Source organism: Nuphar pumila, chromosome 5 (genome assembly GCF_984573655.1).
Source record: "Nuphar pumila chromosome 5, dmNupPumi1.hap1.1, whole genome shotgun sequence".
NCBI lineage: Eukaryota > Viridiplantae > Streptophyta > Magnoliopsida > Nymphaeales > Nymphaeaceae > Nuphar > Nuphar pumila.
The window spans coordinates 29398736-29421244 of record NC_143253.1 but is presented as its reverse complement, the minus strand read 5'-3'; the positions used below and the strand labels follow the sequence as shown (position 1 = coordinate 29421244).

The following is a 22509-nucleotide window of genomic DNA, read 5'->3' as shown; positions in this document are numbered from 1 at the left end:
AAAATAACATCGCGGCCTTATTTCTTCCCTCTCTGCGCTTCCGCCTGTCTCTTTGGCGCCCTCTCTTTCTCTCTCTCTGTCTCTGAGGAACATCACACAGAAGCAATCGAAAGGTCTCTCTCTCTCTCTCTCTCTCTCTCTCTCTGCATACGCGAGAACCATCTGCAGTGGTCGTTCTTTATGCGTTTCTCTTTTACAATCTACGGATCGACATAAAACCCTCAAATGGTTTGCGGGGTTTCCGGTTATTCTTCGAGAAATGATAAAATAGCAGAAACTCACAAATCCCATCTGTTATTTTGAAGACACGAAATACTTTTTTTGGTGAATTTGGGGAGTTGGGGTTTTGCTGTTACTATAGATTTGACGATATTCTTCTTCGAAAGTTCTTTATCCTGAATGATTTGCATTACTTGGTTTCATCACTAGCCAAAGCGAGATGGTAGTCTTCTTCCGTATCTTTGTTAGCGTAGAAAGCAAGATCATTCCTCAATTGGATCTGCAGTATAGTTTTAACGTAGTGGACATATTTGATCCTAGTGAAAAGGCCAAGAAAGGTATATATCATCTTGGCAATGTTCCAATGGTTATGAGAAAGCACCGAATCGATATCTAACTCTGTCCTATGTCCACTTTTAGTGAACCAATTCCCTGGTCTGACTGTGGTTGATATTCATTGTTCCATTTTTTTTACCAAATTTGGGGTCATAGTTTTTTATGGACGTTGACAATTCATTCCTTCGCTTGTTATTCATCGCCTAAAGCGATTTGTTCAGAAGCGGATATTTGGGTTTATCGCATCAAATTTGTTTAGGGGCCATATTCTTCATGGTTAGGCACAGATTATTAACTGTAACTGATGATTTAGATGGTTTGTAGGCCATGTATGTGTCATTCACTTGCTTGCTTGTATCATAAGAGTTTTATTCAAATTTAGAGAGTAAGGGACTTGCTATGATTCGTCGAGTATAGGTTAGTGTCTCAGATAAGTGAGATTGTGTTGGATAGTTTGTATTATAGAGTTTTTTTATCTCCCTTTTTAATTTGCCTAGGACTCGATTTTGTGAATGCTATATGATAATGTTTACATTGATTAACAATAATGTCCCCTGCTACATTGTACTGCTCTCAGAAATTTTGCGCAAGAGGGTTCGTTAAAGGTGTTCTTGAAATATTTATATAACTGTGAGAGTGAGGAGAATCCCATTTCATGTGACTTTTTTATGTAATTTGTTTTCTCACTTAGTTGCGCTTTGCTGCACAGCGAGCTTATTGATCAGTATATGGTAGTGTAGTCATGGGGTTGGCCTATGAATAGGGCAACCCATATAGGTTTTCTCTCTCAAATCTGGGATTCTAAGATGGGGAACACAATGTTTTAAAATCAATTCTGATCAGTTGGATTCAATGGTTGTGTTGGTGCCATGACCTGAACATGTTGATTTTGCTAACTTAGATATGATTGTGTTCCAAAGATAGTTTTTGTTCCAGTTCCCAGGTATCCAAATGTTGAATTTGGAATTAGAACTATTAATTGATGCACTAGAACTGGAAATTTAATTGCAATGAATTCAAGTGGTTTGTATCTGGGCTTGTGGACCAGTCACCAGAATCATGGGTTGCATGTCCTGGTTTGGTTATTATGTGGACTGACATAATGCTTATTGCAGATGTCCTTTATGTGCACCCCAGTTATTTCACTTTGTTGATGTGTGGTTTTACATTGTTATTTAGCTGTGAGATTAACTATTTTTGTTTTATTTTTTATGTTCAAATAGTTCTCTTAACAGTTGAAAATTACTGAACTTGGGTTTTAATATTTTATTTTCACTCAGAGGATGTGATTTTGTGTCTGAAAATTACTTGTGCAGATGGGTGAAGATGAGAAGAAAGGCACTCTCATCATTCCAGAGTCTGTGTTGAAGAAGAGAAAGAGAATTGAGGAGTGGAATTTGGCAAAGAAGCAAGAGGTTGATGCCAAGAGGAAGAAGAATGCTGAAAACCGGAAGCTGATCTTCAAAAGGGCTCAAGCATATGCAAATGAGTATGAGGAGAATGTGAGATGATCATTCCAAACTGATGTTTTTTTTTAATCCACGTGTGCACCTGATGTTAATTGGTTTGTAATATTGTATTGGTAGGACAAGGAGCTCATTAGGTTGAAGCGAGAGGCAAAACTAAAAGGAGGATTTTATGTCAACCCAGAAGCGAAGCTGATTTTCATCATCCGTATTCGTGGGTGAGTTTATTACCACTTTTTGTGTGGAATGGATCAGTTAGTCTGTTTCTACTATGTCTTTTATGGTGATGCTTTCTGCTTATTCTAACTGCCATCTGAGATCAAGTGCCTGTATGTACAATTGACTTTCAGCAAGATATCAGTAATATTGAACTTGCTTGACGCACTTGGTACCTGAATGAATGATATGTGGTTCTTTTTCCCTTTTGGTATTCAAAATTCAGTATATATGAAGTTTGAACTTGTGTTTTTAGTTCTAGTGGGATGTGATAATGCTGTATGCTACCTTGTAGACTGCAAGAAAATGGTGGCTTCTAGCTCTCTATGTTATGGGGATCCTGATATATGCAACTGAATCTTGGTGTTGAATGGCTGAATTTTTTTCACTTGATATCTAGAATTTTCTGTTCTTTGGTCATCAAAGAGTTGCATCTCAGCTGCCATGCAGCTGAATTACATTTCTTGGGGTTCAGTTTGTTCATCAGTTTCTCTTTAGTTCTGTCCTTAGACAGGGGATCTTGAAGTGGATCATGTAATTACATACCAAAAACCAGAATGATTTGCCATACTCATTTTAAATCCTTGAATTTATGCAAGATACTTGTTTCCAATGCCTTTAATTAGTTCTTGATCTCTTATGTTTTCCAGTATCAATGCCATGCATCCCAAGACAAGGAAGATTTTGCAGTTGTTGCGCCTGAGACAGGTAGCATTATCACAATGCTTATGATTTGAACCTCGATGCTTTAGGATTAGTGTGATGACATATTTTCTTGTAGATATTCAATGGTGTTTTCCTGAAGGTAAACAAAGCAACGATGAACATGTTGCACAAGGTTGAGCCTTATGTAACATACGGGTACGTTTCTATGTGTGTATCTAAAATGCAATTGATACCTTTACTACTTGTTGATCATTTCTCTTGTGCTCCATCAGCTACCCTAATTTGAAGAGCGTAAGAGAACTTATTTACAAAAGAGGTTATGGGAAATTGAAGAATCAGCGAATTGCATTGACAGACAATTCCATTGTTGGAGAGGTATACTTCCACCAATTTATTTGTTTGTTCAGTCACACCGCTGTCTCTTTGTGGTGGTTGTCTAAAGTAGTTTCTGTTTGTTTCAGACTTTAGGTAAGTTTGGTATAATTTGCGTTGAAGATCTGATTCACGAGATAATGACCGTGGGGCCCCATTTCAAAGAAGCAAACAACTTTTTGTGGCCATTTAAGCTGAGTGCCCCATCCGGTGGCTTGAAAAAGAAGAGAAACCACTATGTTGAGGGTGGTGATGCTGGAAATCGTGAAGATAAGATCAATGAGATGATCAGGAGAATGAACTAGAGGTGATTCCATTCTTTTCTGAATTTTCGCTTGATGAGCATCTCAGCTCTTTTTTGGTAAGCTAGATATGTATTTTGACCGTATATCTCAATGAGAAACTGTTCTCTTGGTAATGAATTTTGTAGTCCCTTGAACACGGATATCAATTTGTCCAATTTGTTTCTTACTGTTTTGGATGCAGACTTTACTTGCTATACCCATTTGCAAGATTTGATGGTTTTGTTAATATTATGTGGTTTTTGAAACTTTAGTCTGTGCTCAGGTGTTTATGATTGATTGTAAGTAGAGTTCTATTTTAGATGATTTAGGGCATGTTGCTCTATCCTTTTTCCCATTTATGGATGTGCAATTTTTTCTGTCCTCTTTTCAGTTAAGTTGTTGATACATCTTTGTTTTGCTTAGCATGTTAACATTGGGGGGGTGTTTGCGAGCGTCAGTATCACATGTGATTAATGTAAATATATTCATAATTAAATATTTTTTTGTATAACCGAGGAAAATCCCCACTCTGAGCTCATTAGTGTAAAAACCCTAGGTCTCCCTTTTCCACTACGGATTACACCAGCTTCAGCCTTGTGCCAAGGGACGTTCACCTGTGGTTCCAAACTTGATGTCCTGTCAGCTTGATGATGTTCATAAGTCGCCCCTATCAGATCTGTCCCTTCATGGGCAGTTATATAAAGTTATGTTGTTTCTCTGTGTGATAATTACTGTGCTAAAGTTTAGTGTCTGATATAGACGAATAAGATTGTCTCTCACCATCTGTTTGATCACTGCATATATATATCCAAACCTTGCCTATGATTTTTTTTGGTATTTTTTATCAAAATTCTGACCGTACAGATGTGTTCGGCAGGATTGATTTACTATAAATGGACACTTTGATAATGAATTTTGGATATAAAAAAATGGTATTTGAAGCCTTGAAAATTTATGAAAATTTTTAAAACATATCCATGCTTCGGAATCACATGCTCCAAGAACTGATTTCTATAAAAACAAGGATATAGATCACATCTGTACAGTAGGAACTTTGAAAAAAATACAAAAAATCCAATAAATCGTCCGTCTCTGGTCCGAAAAAGAGGAAGCTTCTGATAACAGTGGACACTTTGTGCGTCCACTATTAAGGGCTTCTCTCTCTCCCGAAAGCGTGCACTCGCCTTTTTGGGTCTAATAGATTAGCACTATTTTCCCTGAAATTGGATTAAAAAATTTATTTGCTGTTTTGGTAACTTCCAAGTTTCAAAGAAGCAAATTATTTTGCATAAAACAACCCCAGCAGACTCGTGAACCTTTTTGGCAACCAATCCAGAGAATAGATGCCATATGACAGGTTCAAACCCAAGATCCATATTATAGTTATTTTACGAAGCATTTTTTAAAAAGTTTTGAAATGCTTTCTATAAAAAAATGTTCCCTTGTTGACACCACTGTAATAATGGAAGCAACTTATTATTCTTATGCGTCTTTGTTTTATGACATTCGAATTGCCGAATCAAGTTTCAAATGAGCTTTGCTAGTTATGATTGACCAAATTTTTTTAGTCTATATTGTAGTTTTAATTACTGTTAAGCTGCCTTTCTTTTTTATGATATGAGCGAAAAAGCCAAAATTTTCAGATTTGCGTGGATGTGACCATTACAGAATCCTACAAGTACAGTAAGATCTTGTTTGCAAAAAAAGCTGAATTCAGATCCATTTACAGATATTTCAAGATATCATATCGCATTATTGTGTTCTTACCTTGCATGCTGAAAAGTTATGAGAAAATGTATATTTTTTCCACCTAGGTCAGAATCGAAACCTGAACTTTTTAAACAGAAAATAATCGTATTGTCCTTGTAAAACGATGTGATCTTGGAAATGCCTTGTAATTTGCCAAAATCCCTCCATGCTAAAATTTTTGATTCTCACTATAAATTTTTTTTATTCTCGATTTTTTAGAACATTTTTTATCCTTCGCACAATCTAACATATTGACATATGCACAATGTATGCCATAGAAACTGCCAATACATCTCAATAACAACGAGATTCACATGAATATTTCATGAACTTGATGAAATCAGCATAAAATAATATGCAAACCTGGCTAAGTTGAATCCCAACAAAGTAGATTTACATATCAAATGTGCACATCTTTTGAGGTTTGCAAGTCCTATGCAAACCTTCTAGAATTTAAAAGTTTGAGTTCGATTGATTCACTATATATTTATGGCAGTTATGACATTTGCGCAGATGTCATGCAAATCTTTTTTAACTAAAAACTGATTGGGCAGAAAATAAAATACCTAATCAAATGAGGCTTAGGTTTATACCCTTAACCATACCTCATCAAATGATGCTCAGGTTTATACCCTTAACCTGATTGGGCAGAAAATGAAATACATCATCAAATGAGGCTCAGGTTTATACCCTTAACTTGATTGGGCAGAAAATAAAATACATCATCAAATGAGGCTCAGGTTTATACCCTTAATCATATCTCATCAAATGAGGCTCAGGTTTATACCCTTAACCTGATTGAGCAGAAAATGAAATACCTCATCAAATGAGGCTCAGGTTTATACACTTAACCTGATTGGGCAGAAAATGAAATACCTCATCAAATGAGGCTAAGGTTTGTACCCTTAACCTGATTGGGCAGAAAATGAAATACCTCATCAAATGAGGCTCAGATTTATACCCTTAACCTGATTGGGCGGAAAATGAACGAAATCCTCGAAAGAAGAGACCGTGATGGAACCTTCAGATTTTGCACAATAAATCCAACAGGGGTTTTGCAAAAGAAAAGAAAATGGGGTCTCTAAAGCTTGAAAAGGGATTGATTTTGGGCGCCTCATTGCTGAGACTAAATAACTTTTGAAATTGGTGACCTTTTGCGAGAAAATGATTGGTGGTTTAACCTCAAGCCGAAATTGGACTGTTTATGGTGGGACAGTGGGGACATAAGGAAGTGTGCGAATCTAAGAGCTCAGGCGCTCGGATTATACCAAAGAAGGGAAGGAATCTTGAAAACTCCCGTTATCAAGTCCTAAAAGGGATAACAATTGATGTCAGGATGCGCCAAAGATGAACCTCAAGCTCTCGTTTCACGCCAGGATAGTTAGAAAATATTGTCAAAATGGTGAAAATTATTGTTGATTCAAAATAATTGAAAATGATGCACATTGTTTTGAAAATATTCTCTCTTTTCTACCTGAAGTATTACTTCCGACTGGGCTTAAAAGTCAAGACACACATCTTAAATGTTTATATGATATTCACAAATATTTGTTGCGAATGTCTTCAAACTTTGCATATTTTTTTATTTGAGCTCGCTCGATAGGTTTGTATCATATATTTATGGATGTCGTGACCTTCACGCAGATATCGTGATACCTTTTTTAACTAAAAACCCATATAAACTCGTGATGTGTGTCCGCAAATGTGTTTGATATTCGTAAATATGTGTTGCGAATGTCCTTACCTTTGCATGTTTTTTTATTGCATGTTTGCGCCACTTATTTGTTGATGTCCCAACCTTCGTGTAAAAAATGTGCAAACCAATTTTAACTAAAATCTCATAATGCAATGAATATCGCAAATATTATATGTGAATCTCTTATTAATGCAATGTCATTTTACGAATGTTCTTACCTTCGCATGTTTTTTGATTCATATATAGTCATTGGCTGATCATAGTTTCATTTTTTTGTGTTTATCGTCAGAACCCTAACTATTTTCCTTTCTCATTGTGGTGATTCTTGTACAATTCATCTTGCAGCATTTCGACGAGGTTGTGACAAATTTTTGACCAACTTTTCTATCTTTCAGTCCCAAAAAACTTAGGACAAAAAGTGAGTTTTATATATTTTCTTACATTCTTTAAGGTTTCTTTTGTATGTGTATATATATATATTATTGGTCTTATAGTATCTATGTTTAGTTGTTGTCATTGATAATTTATGTTTATTTGCTTGTGTTTTATTTAATATTTGTTACCAAATTGTACGTTTAGGATGTTTTAATATATATATATATATATATATATATGCGTGTGTATTGACCTTATAATATTTATCTTTGATTGTTGTTATAGATGATTTATGTTTGTTTGCTTATCTTTTATCTAATATTTGGCGATTTTTTTTTAGGATAATGGGGTTAGGGTTAACAATGCACATGAATTCAATTGAGGTAATGAGGTTATGGTTGAATTGACTAGTTTTCAGTATGAGTCAACAATTGTGATTGGTGTAAGCAGTTGTGTTAATTGTTTGGTTAGTGTAGGCTATTAATGATGGTCTAAGAAAGGATTAAAGTACACCACCATCTCATTGATAATTTTCATTAGATTTTTATCATATTTTGTAAATTTGGATGTGCTGAATGGTATTTGAGCTTACAATATAGATATTCTACGGAATGTGTACACCTTCCCCATGAGTTTTTGAAAAATGCAAGAAAGCAAGGATTTTCACTTAAAATATGTTTTTAAAATGGATCCGGATTTTGAGGTGTGTGGACCGTTCTTCAAAGTAAAGAACCTTTCCTTCTATGAGCAGAGATCAACCAAACTAGGAATCTTCAATCTTCGTTTTAGGGTAGCGGTGTTGGAGAGTTTCATACCTTCATAGATATGTCCTAAAAGAAAATTGAGTTCAGAGACAGGAGCCACCAAAACTCAAAAAAAAAAAAAAAAAACAAACAAACAAAAAAAAACAAAAAAAAAATGTTAGATCAATCTAAACTTTAAAAATACATTAATAAAAATAAATATGAAAAGACACAGGAATCAAGTCTCACCTCGAGCTTTGATAGCCCTTTCTATGAAGTTGACAAGCGCAGGGGAGCACGAACAACACTTCAACTAGGTGCGGACTCCAAATGTAATGAGACTAGGTTGATCTGATCCCTAGTTTAGGTCGACTAAGCTAGGCTTTGCAAAAGGATTCATCAGCGCATTGGCACAAATTCTTAAAATTTAAGATCTTCTAAATAGGGAAGAATATATGTCCCTATTTATAGGTTTTGAGAGAGATCCAGATACACTTTTTACGTATTAGGGAATCCATCTAGATTGATAGTTGAAACTAGGATAGGTTCGAATGGATGGTTTAGATTAGGATATGGTTTTGTTTCTTTGGAAGTATTTCCTGCTTAAGGCAATAAATTTTAGAATGAATGGCTTTCTATTTCGATTTTTGAAAGGCTTATCCATCCCAAGGGGGCGCAAAATGGCGGTTGATGATGAGTTACCATCGGGATACGTTAACAAGTTGCGTTGACAATAATTACCGTTAATGATAAATTACTCTAATTATAATTCATGGTAAAAAAGCTCTAACAACAACCTAGGTTGTTGTCAGCACTCTTGGGCAAAAACGCTAACCACAACTTGACTTGTCATTAGCAAAATCGGGTAAAACAAGCTTGATAGGCTAACTTGTTTGTATGGTTAATCATGAAATTTGGAAATACAAGAATGATTTATATATTCAAGCAAATGAAGAAATAAATATGATGCCTTGTAATTTAGTTTGTGCATACGAACAACAAATTAGTGGTAGCAGCAATAATGTAGACAATAGAGAATCGGATGATGATGATAACTATACTGTATTGAATGAGGGTGACTTTGAAATGATAAGAGAGGACATAGGACAATTAATGATGGATGCAAATGATACATAAATAACAATTGAAAAGTCAAACCCTTGGTATATTGTATAAGCTATATTAGTATTTATTGGGTAGTAGATTTTTTTTTTACTTATGAGACGTGGTTGAATACATTCTCGTTCTGTGAATTATCATACAATAAAGAGAAATTAAAAATCATTAAAGCAAATACATCTAAAAACTAAATGACCAAAAATCTTTTCAATGACTAGCAATATACTCAAATGATAGACATCGTTGTCGATCGAAGGTTTAATGATCTAAAACATTGTCAAGAAATTTTGAGAGATCATGTGATCAGGCATAACTATAAAACAAAATTATTGAAGAGCTACAATAATAGAGTGACAGTCATATGCATGACAAAGAACTTGTAGACTATGATTGATTTCTCCTGGAAGTCCATTGCACAAAGATGCATAGAACATCGTTCTTTCAAGTGAAGACATGAAAAAGAGCATATATGTGATAGTTTATTGTGCAACCTTTGAGTGAAAAAAGACTCTTCTGCATGGATTGCAGGTGTTATTCATAAATACCTGCATGATAACTCGAAGATGACTCTAAAAAAATTACTAATAACATCTATCACGAGGAAGGTGTGGAGATTAGTTACAAACAAATATGGTGTCGATGGGGACATACAAAAGAAATAAGATTTGATACATATGAAGAGTCCTTAAAAATACTTCCTTCCTATTTAGGTCATTTGATGAAGATAAATGCCAGAACTGCAGGGGTCATTGAAACTAATAGAAAAAATCAATTTAAGTACATTCTCTTATCCTTTCGTCCATGCATCAATAGTTTTTAAAAAGGGTGCCCTCCAATTCTTATGGTAGATGACATATTGCTAAAAAAAATACATGTGTATATTATTGTCGAAGCAAAATATTAATTCTTCTGGTGAGATTTTTTTTTAACATTTGCAGTTTTAGATAAGGAGTACGAAAAGACGTGGGCATAATTTTTTGAGTATCTGAATCAAGAACGCATACTCTAGAACGAGTTTAGAGAGAGAAGACAATTGATAGTTATATAAGATAAGACATATGTATATTGCTGTCGTTACACAATATTAATCCTTATGGGAAGATGTTTCCTGTAGCATTTGCAGTTTTAGATAAGGAGTCCAAAAAGTCATGGGCATAATTTCTAGAGTATCTAAAGCAAGAACTCATGTACTAGAACAAGTTTAGAGAGAAAGACAATTGATAGTCATATCAGATAGTACTAAAGGCTCTTATATGTTATCCCCACACATGACATAATTATCATATTAGATATTGCATGAAGCACTTGATAGAGAACTTTGCTATAAAATTTGGTGCACCACTCAGTATACTTTGGTGGAATGTAACTTAAGCATCCACGAACCAACAATGCATATATTTTCTTGAAACATCCAAGAGCAAGATCAAACCACATATGATTATATTTTCATCGACATGAAACCATTGAGTGTTTAACATCTAATATAGTAGAGAGCTTCAATTCATGGTTTTTTTTCATATGTGATAAGTCCCTAGTGCATCTGCTTGAGAGGCTTTATATCATGTAGATGACACTATTTGAGAAAAAAAATTTGAGTAGAAAATGCCAGGTGTTGTACCTGAGGTAAAAGAAAATGTAGTCACTAATAAAAGGCACACCAACTATGTTTGGTTGTCATACATTGTCACTGACATCGATATAAGGCCTGCGACTGATCTCATGGTTGCAACATTGATCTGGTTGAGGGGGAATACTCTTATAACCTTTGGTAGGTGTATGAGATTTTACAACAATATACAAAAACAATTGCATGCATTCTATATGAGGGCAAGCTACCAAAGGCTTACTATAACAAGTAGTTCAAAGTTTATTTGTATATCATACATTTCGATTTTTGTCAATGGCGAATAATGACCCACACAACTCACCGACCACTCTTATTCTAGTCTATTCACCAAAGGTGATGCTTAAACCAGGACAACTTAAGGTAAAGAGATGAATAAAAATACCAAAGGATGTTGTATCATATAAGTGCAGTATATGTAATGAGATTGGCCACAACAGGCAAAAACATGCATAACAATATGTTTTAGTACTTTTTGTTGTTAAATGTGTGTATATTTGTTAAGAATTATTGAATGAATTACTTTTATATATTTATAAAAAGTTTTTTAATAAACCATTCTAATGTTTTTATTAAGGAATGCTAAATTTGTTGCCCTTATGCCTTCTATATATATATCTTAGGTCTTTGGCGATATGGATAAATCACATAAAAGAAAATATTGCAGCAGAAAAAAGGCTACAATCAAGCCACCTCCTGTAAAAATGAAAGCAATTGATGTAAGATGTATAAGAAAATAAGTTATGAGTTTATACATTTATTTGTAGTGCATATATTTATTTATATTCAATTGCAATTGGCCATGAAAACTAGTTAATGAGAACCAACTAGATCAACAACCAGAACAATAAGAGCACGAGTATGATTTTGGCATGGAGACATTGTTTAGTAGTGATGTAAGTGTTAGCATGTTTGTTAGATTTGTATGAAGATTGATTTAAATTTAATATGAATATATCACAAATATTGATTGTGTAGCATATAAAAAGATTCATAAATAAAATGAAACACATCTATTTATGAAATGAGGCGACAAGAAAGAAATTACCAAAGACCATTTACCTTAACACGTGGTTCTCGGTGAGTCCTAATAGCGATAGTCCTATTTTCCTCCCGACCCACATAAACTAACTGCTTAACATTATTGTTCATAGAAAATGATTGCCAATCTCGAAGGGCGATTTGTGGCTCATTCTTTATTGGAGAACCATAACTTGTGGTATTCTTTTATAGAATGTGACATGATATCTGTTATAGTCTATTGGTTTTCTATTATATTGCATACTTATATTTACATTTACACTATATATGATGTGTGATTATCTCTTTAACCTAAATTATATTGCAGATATTAATTTCTCTCAACTAGGGCAATCAAAGCTGAGTTCTTTGGAAAATGAATATGAAAGCAAAAAAGATCAGGCTGAACAATTCCACTGAGACCACAATGCATGCAGTTAAGGACATTTATGTTCTAGTATGAACTTTTAACTTGTTTAATAATATCTTTAGTTTGCTCTCATATTAGGTAAGATTAATATTAGATTTTAGGTTTATTATTTTGCAAAGTAGTTTGGTTACAACATTTACTCTAATTGGCAAGTTTGTCTTATGCAAAAGATTTTTCAACAAAATGATAAGTAATTACTTTTGTATATAATTGTTAACTCAATATGTACATATACATGTTTTTTATAATGTTATTATTACAAGTATGATTGTGGTGTGTTTGTACTAATATACATGAAGTACTTGGGCTAGGGAAATGAACTCACTTTCATGTAGGTATATTGTCATGAATAGTTTTATTGGGTGTTTGAAATATAAGCTAATTAGTTGTTTATTAATAACCTTTTTGAGAAAACATAAAATACATAAGGACATCAATAGTCAAATTCTATGACGAACTGAAGAAGAAGGCGATGCAAGCAGAGGCCAAAAAAATGAGGAGACAACCATAACAATGAATCCACATGCAAAAAAAAAAAGCGAAGCCAACCATGACAGTGCCTTCTCTAAAAAAAAAGCAAAGGAAGACAAGCCAAAGGCATATGATGAAGAAGCTGTTATTGAAGAAATGTAGAACTTTTTGAATTGAATTATTATGTACTTTTATTCATAAAGAAACATCAAATGTTTTGTAAAGTTAGCATTATTTTGTGATTAATATGTATGAATTTATTAGAATCATACAATGATTTTGAATGAATGTATATATGTATATATGTATTGGTAGCAATTTACAATGTATTTGAATGTATGAATGTTGTAGATTGTAAATCACATATACATAATATTTAATATTGTGTTTAAATGCATAGATTTTTTGATATGTTATGAATGATGTTTGCATATCAGATTCTATGAACTCATTACATTCATGCATAAACATTATCCAATTATTGGAAGGTTAATGAATTGCATAAACTTCAAGACATTCACTTAGGTCATTAACCTTCCAATTGGATGATGTTCACATATCAAAGTGTGCGGACATCAAGATATTCTCACAGTCATCATGTAAACAACTTTTAACTAAAAACTCACTTAAAGTCAATACACATGTGTGTCTGAACATCAACATATGTCACAAAAGCTCTTAACTTCGCAAATATGTGTTCATTTAATGAGCTCGATAGGTTCACATCATAAAATTGCGGATGACATGACCTTCACGTAGTTGATTTTATGTGAACCTCTTTTAACTTGAAACTTGCTTAAGGTTAAGACATAAGCCCACAAATGTGTTTTGAACTTCGCGGCGAAAGTCTCTAACTTTGCAAATCTGTGTTTATTAAAGAGAAACCTCGTAGGTTCACATCACACAATTGCAGACATCATGACCTTCACACAGTTGATTGCATGTGAACCTTTTTTAGCTTAAAACTTGTTTAAGGTCAAGATGTACGTCTGCAAATGTGTTAAGAACTTCACAAATATATTTTGTGAAAGTCCCTACCTTTGCAAGTATGTTTAACGAGCAGTCCCACAGGTTCGCGTCCCATAATTGTGAATGCCTCGACATTCATGCAGTTGATTGCATGTAAACCTTCTTTAACTTAAAACTCGCTTAAGGTCAAGCCATACGTCTGCAAATGTGTTTCGAACTTCTCAAATATATGTTGTGAAAACCCCTAACATCACAAATATGTATTCATTAAGTAGCAATGCCACATGTTCACATCACATAATTACGAACATTATGACCTTCATGCAATTGATTGCATATGAACCTCCTTTAATTTAAAACTTGCTTAAGGTCAAGACGTACGTCCACAAATATGTTCTAAACTTCGCAAACATATGTTGTGAAAGTTTTAAACGTCACAAATCTATGTTCATTAACAAGCTCTGCATGTTCGTATCACACAATCACAAACATCGCAACCTTCACAAAGTTGATTACATGTCCTTTAACTAAAAACTCGCTTAAGGTCAAGACATATGTCCACAAATATGTATCTAAACTTTACACATCAGAGTATGTGAATGTCTAAAAATTCGTGCAATTGATTAACCTTATGATTAGATGATGTTCATATATATTAGTATGCGAACATCTAGACTTTCGCGTCATTGATTAACCTTCTGATTAGATGATGTTTGCATGTTAATATCTGTGAATTTCTAATGTTTGCACACTTTGATGTACAAACATCGTCCAATTGGAATGTTAAGATTATAGTGTGTGAATGTCCTAATGTTCGTACACTCTGATATGCAAGCATCATCCAATTAGAATATTTATATTAGAGTGTGTGAATTTTCTGATGTTCGGACATCAAACCTTGAGAATGTCCTAATTAAACTCCAGACAACATGTCAATGTTTGCAAACATATCTAATGATATGTTAATATCATAGTGTGTGAATGTCATGATGTTCACATGTAATGATGTGTGAACCTCATTATTCAATTGCAGTATAAAAACATGTTATTTACATAAAAATCACCAATACATACATCATCAAACCCTATTACAAATCTGATGCAGAGCATCCAGAAATAGAAGCGGATTTGGATCCCAATCCAAATATCCAGACCCGTTCCGGACATCGCTACCCAAGGCGATCCACACGCTTGCTGGACATCCATGGTCCTAGTGGATCTCCCAGTTAGTTGATGCTCATCGTAATCCTTTTATTGCTTTGATTCCATTACAGAATCATATTTTTGGATTTTGCTTCATCAATAGTTATTTCATGTAAATTTTTTTTTAGGAGCCAGATTCTATGGATCCGGATAGTTCTGGTACTCTGTAGGATCTTTTTGTGGTACTAGAGGGTGTATGGGATCCAAGGGTGTTTTTTATTTTTTCGCAAATTCGCTTCTCTCTTGGTGTTGGTGCAAGATCCAATTCACAACCTATTTGGATCCGGATCGTGATCCGTCTTCATGAGGGGGGTCCTTTGTGGCACCACTTTAGTGTGGTCCATCTTGGATCTCATTTGAATTCATGTTGACTAGCCCAAAGTAAAAAATGAACTGTTGGTGGAGTTATTAGCATTTGACAAAATCTAGGCTTGCACACTTGTTTTTGGTGCAAAGCTTGGGAAGGCCAAGGTCTCTTTATTGTGGCTCTTCCCAAGCAACCTAAGCCCTTAACTAGGGAGGTAGACCAAGGGGTGAGGGGTCTTGTTCAATTTCGAAATTGGTAGTGTGGCTGGTTCTAGAGTGAGAAAAATAAAGTTTTTGGTGTGGTTGGTGCTAAAAAGAAAGCTATCTTGGTGTGAAAGAAAAACCGAACTTCATTTTTGTGTGGAAGGTGCTCTTGTGAAGATGTTCTATTCGTGGTAGCTGTTCTAAGTTTGTTCGTGGTGGTTGCTCATCCATCCCTACTGTTCGTATCTCTCTTGTGGCGTCGATTGCTTTTCAATGATGACCATTATCGATTTCAACCCGGATATCTCTATCGGTTCTTCGTTCTATTTCTTTAGCTACTTTTATTCACATTTGTTGCGATTGTTCATGATTTGATGTTGCTAAATTGTATTAGATCATTAAAAAGTTGCGAAGGCATGTTAGAAGTATTTTTTCATGTTAAAACTTGTCTTATTTGATCTTAAGTTATTTCGGGTTGTTGATGTGTGTGAATGAACTCGGGTTCTTTCAAAAAGACCAAATCACTGTTATGTGATAACATACACGTCTATGCTAAAACATCTGTGTCAGACTCATTTCTGAACGGATTTTGGTGTTCTTTAGCTTCCTAGAAAGCTAAGAAGATTTCCTATAACTTTGTAGTTGAAAGGTTTCTGAGATTTGTTCATTTGAACCCCTGAATCTGTCTGTCAAAGTCTCGGTCTAATAGTCATCCACTGTCACCAGTTTGGTTCAAAACCAACTTAATAGTGTTCGGTATTTTCTGATTATCTGGAGATTCCCTGAATGAAATTTCGATTTTTTTTATTCTGTGAAAAGTATAATCTAGACCTACAACTTTTATGTTTTTGGTTTTGATTGAATCGTTGCTTAGTTGCTTCAAAAATATTGATCTTTGCTGCTACTGTCGAATCTTTGAATTTTATTTTCTGAAACAATAACTCATACCATTATAAAATTCAAAAATTCGTATAAGATTATAGAAAATTTTGAAAATTGCGATCTTTAGTGTTCTGGAAAGGTCTGGATCTGACCTTCATTTCGTCAGTTGTGAGTTTGTTTAAACTTCAACGTTTGAAGGGTCAAAATTCCCTTCAAACAGTCTACCCCCTGAATTTCGATAATCTGTGTTGGACTTGTTTAGCAGTCCCGGTGTCGAGTTTGTGGAGCGGTCGTTCTTGCTCTGAATATAGTATTTTTGGATTTGTTGGAAAGCTGTGCGAATCACGCACAACTTTCATTTGGATCTCCTTTGTCAAAATAGAGCACACAGATCCCGAAAATCAGTTTTCCAGAGTTCTGTTCGGACGCTATATCATTTCAGCTTCCGCATGCGTTTGGATCTTGGATCGTGGATCAGTGTATACCGAGTCCACTGTAGCATTGCATCATTTTGGTATCAGAGCGGATTGTTGGATTTTTCAATCCGACACGATTCCTTGTGTTGTGGAGAGTTCAAAAAATATATATTTTTAGGTACCATTCACCATGGCGGGTCGAATGGGCGGTCGAGGTCAAACTAATTTTAATAGGGGAAACGATGATCGTGACCATCAATATGAGGTGCGAGATCTGCAAAGACAATTGACTGAGGCTAATCGTCGAGTTGAAGATTTAACTCGTCAAATGGCCAAGAATGTTAGATTTAACGATCGACGTGAGGAAAGGAGTTCACATAGTTCTCGAGAAAATCGAGAAACCCAATCGTATGATTCTGATGATGACTTTGAGTCACATCGACGAAGTCCAGAAAGAAGAAATAACCTACAACCACGAAGATCCCATTGGGATTCAGGCTTACGTTTTGATATCCCAGAATTTAAGGGAACTGGAACTCCCGAGGAATTCCTGGATTGGATTAGCGAAGTTCGTAAAATACTTGAGTTTAAGGAGGTACCTAAAGATCGTCGTGTGAGATTAATATCCCTCAAATTAAAGGGTTGAGCTGCAGCTTGGTGACGTCAGCTCAAGCAGACACGCAGACATCAGGGCCGAGCTCCAATTGAGCGTTGGGAGCATATGGAGCAGAAGCTTCGTGCTCAATTCTTGCCGTTAAATTATCATCGCGAGCTATATAAAAAATATCAAAGTCTGAAACAAGGAACTAGATCGGTGGATCAATTCACCGAAGAATTTCATGATCTTGTGACACGAAATGACATTTGTGAGAGTGAAGAACAATTAGTTTCAAAGTATATTGGAGGACTGAACTTCCAATTACAAGATATGTTGAACTTCGTAGAGTGTTGGACTGTGTTTGAAGCACATCAAAAGACACGTCAATGAGAGAGGTCTACCTAGAGAAAGACCTGGGTTAGGCCTAGTCCTGTGACTAGACCCGTAGCGCGGGCTCCTACGGTCCCTAGTGCAAAAGTTGTCCCACCTTACTGTCACCCCAATGCTTCAAATCCACCTAGGGTTGCGAGCCATAATGGTTCGATAGGAAACCAGATTAGAATCACTAGTTTGAGCACTCCCATCAAGTGCTATACTTGTGGGAAACCCAGTCATAAGTCCACTGAATGTCGTGGCAAAGCCCTATTCGTTGAAGGAATTCATGAAGAAGAGGATGTTCAATTCAATCCTGAGTTCGATCCCATTTATGACCCAGAGATTGAATCCTTTGAAGAAGAACCAGAAGAAGAGTTTGTGGAAGAGGATATATTGCTACCTGATCGAGGTGAAACACTCATCACGAGGCGAGTTTGTTTGGCCCCGAGGCAAGAAATGAGTGATCGATGGCTAAGAACTCACATATTTGAGTCCGCTTGCACCATTAATGGGAAAGTGTGTCGGTTCATCATAGACTCAGGTTGCTGTGAGAATGTCATTTCAGTTGAAGCCATGACTAAGCTAGGTTTGAGTTATAAGACTCATCCCCGTCTGTATCAGATTTCTTGGCTCCAAAAGAGCGTTGATGTTCGTGTCGACCGGCAATGCTTGGTCAAATTTTTGATTGGAAACACCTATTTCGATCAAGTATGGTGTGATGTGCTTCCCATGGATGCTAGTCATATGATATTCGGAAGACCATGTCAGTATGACCGTTTCGTTATTCATAATGATCGATCCAACTCATACTCGTTCACATTCGAGGGGCGGAAGATCCATTTAAAGCCATCCATGGATCTACCACCTTTGTCTTCATCTTCGTCATCTGCTTCATCTTCTCGTACTCCAGTTTTCACTCAAATTTCTCACCCCACTTCATCCAAACTTGCTCTTTCAAAAGTTAAACTTTCAAGTGCTTTTATTGCTAGACACGAGCTCCAAGAGACTCTGAGTCAATCTAGCATGTGTTACTTCTTGTTATCTGTTGATTCTGATTCATTGCGTGGTGAGTCAAAGTCTGACACCATAGATCCTAGAGTCATACCCCTTTTAGAGGAATTCCGTGAAGTCTTTCCCGATGAATTACCAGACAGATTACCTCCTCTGCGGGAAGTCCAACATCATATTGATCTATACCCTGGCGCGGTATTGCCACATGCTCCACATTATCGCATGAGTCCTACGGAGTATGAAGAGCTTCGTAGACAGGTTGAAGAATTGCTGACTAAGGGTCGTGAAAGTCTTAGTCCATGTGTGGTTCCTGCTCTTCTTGTTCCCAAGAAGAATGAAACGTGGCGGATGTGTATTGATAGTCGAGCTATCAATAAGATAACCATCAAGTATAGGTTTCTCATTTCAAGATTGGATGATCTATTGGACCAATTGACTGGTTCAAAGATATTTTCTAAGTTAGATTTGCGTAGCAGATATCATCAAATACGAGTTAGGCCTAGCGATGAATGAAAAACTGCATTTAAAACTCGTGATGGTCTCTATGAATGGCTCGTAATGTCATTTGGTCTATCCAATGCTCCATCTACCTTCATGAGAATCATGAATCAATTTTTTTGACCTTACATCGGTAAATTTCTGGTCGTTTATTTTGATGACATTCTCATATATAGTCGAACCGAACCTGAATATCTAGAACACTTACATTTAGTGTTCGATATCCTCAGAAATGAACAATTTTATGCATCTATCGCTAAGTGTGTCTTTTGGGCCACTGAAGTTTTATTCCTTGGTTACGTGGTCTCGATGTCAGGTATATCTGTTGACCCTTCGAAAGTCGAGCCGATTTGAGATTGGCCTGTGCCAAACTCCATTACTGCCGTGCGTAGCTTTCATGGGTTAGCTTCCTTCTATAGGAGGTTCATTCCGCATTTTAGCAATATTGCTGCTTCGTTGACCGATTGTATTAAAGGTAAGACCTTTCAATGGAATCCGGAGGCTCAACAATCATTTGAGCGTTTGAAATCCTATCTCTGTTCGACATCAGTATTAGTATTGCCTAATTTTAATCTTGCTTTCGAGTTGTCATCTGATGCATCTGGTGTAGGTATAGGTGTTGTGTTGAGTCAAGAAGGTAAACCTGTGGCTTATTTCAGTGAGAAACTGAATGAAGCCAAATTGAAGTATAGTACCTATGATAAGAAATTCTATGCTATCGTCAGAGCATTAATGCACTGGAGGCATTATTTGGTGCATCGAGAATTTATTCTGCATACTGACCACGAGGCTCTCAAATACATCAATGGTCAGCATAAGTTGAATGCCCGTAGAGCCAAATGGGTAGAATATCTGCAAGAGTTCACATTCGTTCTGAAACATAAGGCAGGAAAGGATAATGTTGTCGCTGATGCTTTAAGTAGGAAAACCATTCTCCTGTCTACCATGAAATCATCCGTTTGGGGTTTTGAGGAATTCACGTCATTATATGAGTCAGATAGCTATTTCTCAAAAATTATTAATGAAGTGACAAGTCATCCTCATGACAATTTCTCATTGGTTGATAGGTTTTTATTTAAAGGCAATTTACTTTGTATCCCAGACTGTTCCCTGAGGCAACATTTGATTTCTGAGATACATAATGAGGGACATTTTGGTCGAGACAAGACAATGCATTTAGTGTCTTCAACATATTTTTGGCCCCATATGCTAAAGGAAGTGAATAGATTCATGGAAAAATGTCATACATGTTATATCGTGAAAGGAAATGTCACAAATGCTGGGTTGTATTTTCCGTTGCCTATTCCTGAAAAACCTTGGCAAGATATAACCATGGATTTCATTTTAGGATTACCTAAGACCTCTCATGGTCTTAATTCTGTCTTTGTGGTCGTCGACCGATATAGAAAAATGGCTCGTTTCATTCCGTGTAGAAAAACCATGGATGCATCTCATATTGCAGATTTGTTTTTCAAAGAAATCTATAAATTGCATGGCATTCCAAAAACTATCACTTATGATAGAGATGTTAAATTTGTAGGTCATTTTTGACGTCAATTATGGAAAAAGTTAGGAACCAATCTACAATTTAGCACTGTCCATCATCCTCAGACCGATGGTCAAACTGAAGTTGTTAATCGGTCTTTAGGAAATTTGTTGCGAGCTTTAATTAATGATAAACCTATGTCATGAACTTAAATAATTGCACAAGCTGAATTTGCTTTTAATAAGTCTGTAAATCATTCTACTGGATTTAGCCCTTTTACTGTTTAGTATGGTTTTAATCCATGTTCTCCTCTTGACTTAGCTCATGTTCCTGTTGTTGGTCCTGTTTTAAATTCTGTTCAAGATTGTGTTTCTTTGTTGCAAGATATTCATGAACATGTACATTTCAATCTTCAAGACAACATCAGTAAGTATAAAGCAAGCTATGATAAGAAGCATCAACATGTATTGTTTGAACTTGGAGATCTGGTATGAGTTACTCTTACTAAAGAACGTTTACCTTCTGAGTTGCATGGTAAGTTGGCGCCTAAGCGCATTGGTCCTTGTGCAGTTACTGACATCATTAATTCTAATGCTTACAGGGTTCAGTTGCCGCCTCAATTCAAAACTTCAAATGTGTTCAACGTCAAACACTTGTAGCGGTACCGTGGTGATGATGAAGGCGAGGAGTCGACTTCGAGGACGAAGCCTTTTCAATCTGGGAGGGATATGCAGAGCATCCAGAAATAGAAGCAGATTTGGATCTCAATCCAAATATCCAGACCCATTATGGACATCGCTACCCAAGGCGATCCACACGCTTGCAGGACATCTGTGGTCCTAGTGGATCTCCCAGTTAGTTTATGCTCATCGTGATCCTTTTATTGCTTTGACTCTATTACGGAATCATATTTTTGGATTTTGCTTCATCAATAGTTATTTCATGTAAATTTTTTTTAATTTTTTTTAGGAGTCGGATTCTATGGATCCAGATAGTTCTGGTACCTTGTAGGATCTTTTTGTGGTACTAGAGGGTGTAGGGGTCCAAGGGTAGTTTTTATTTTTTCGCAAATTCGCTTCTCTCTTGGTGTTGGTGCAAAATCCAATTCACAACCTATTTGGATCCGGATCTTGATCCGTCTTTATGAGGGGGGTCCTAGGTGGCACCACTTTAGTGTGGTCCATCTTGGATCTCATTTGAATTCATGTTGACCAGCCCAAAGACAAAAATGGACTGTTGGTGGAGTTATTAGCATTTGACAAAATCTAGGCTTGCACACTCGTTTTTGGTGCAAATCTTGGGAAGGCCAAGGTCTCTTTATTGTGGCTCTTCCCAAGCAACCTAAGCCCTTAACTAGGGAGGTAGACCAAGGGGTGAGGGGTCTTGTTCAATTTCGAAATTGGTAGTGTGGCTGGTTCTAGAGTGAGAAAAATCAAGTTTTTGGTGTGATTGGTGCTAAAAAGAAAGCTATCTTGGTGTGAAAGAAAAACCGAACTTCATTTTTGTGTGGAAGGTGCTCTTGTGAAGATGTTCTATTCGTGGTAGCTGTTCTAAGTTTGTTTGTGATGGTTGCTCATCCATCCCTACTGTTCGTATCTCTCTTGTGGCGTCGGTTGCTTTTCAACGATGGCCATTATCGATTTCAGCCCGGATATCTTTATCGGTTCTTCATTCTATTTCTTTAGCTACTTTTTTTCGCATTTGTTGTGATTGTTCATGATTTGATGTTGCTAAATTGTATTAGATCATTAAAGAGTTGCGAAGGCATGTTAGAA

General features: G+C 36.0%; 1 protein-coding gene across 5 annotated transcripts; it reads left to right on the top strand.

Annotated features, from left to right (window-relative positions):
- The first annotated feature begins 8 nt into the window (after positions 1 to 8).
- LOC149837257 (large ribosomal subunit protein uL30y-like) lies at positions 9 to 21515 on the top strand. 5 transcript variants are annotated; one of them, XM_090005920.1, is made up of 9 exons: positions 9 to 113; positions 1872 to 2057; positions 2142 to 2239; positions 2888 to 2945; positions 3019 to 3098; positions 3176 to 3278; positions 3365 to 3582; positions 7720 to 7762; positions 12214 to 12580. In XM_090005920.1, the coding sequence occupies exons 2-7, from the start codon at positions 1872 to 1874 to the stop codon at positions 3578 to 3580; spliced, it is 741 nt and encodes a 246-aa protein (XP_089862046.1). In that variant the 5' UTR covers positions 9 to 113; the 3' UTR covers positions 3581 to 3582; positions 7720 to 7762; positions 12214 to 12580. The 5 variants fall into 5 exon arrangements, with proteins under 5 accessions (XP_089862046.1, XP_089862048.1, XP_089862045.1 ...); XM_090005922.1 differs by lacking the exons at positions 7720 to 7762; positions 12214 to 12580 and adding an exon at positions 21336 to 21515; XM_090005919.1 differs by lacking the exon at positions 7720 to 7762.
- Positions 21516 to 22509: the final 994 nt, after the last annotated feature.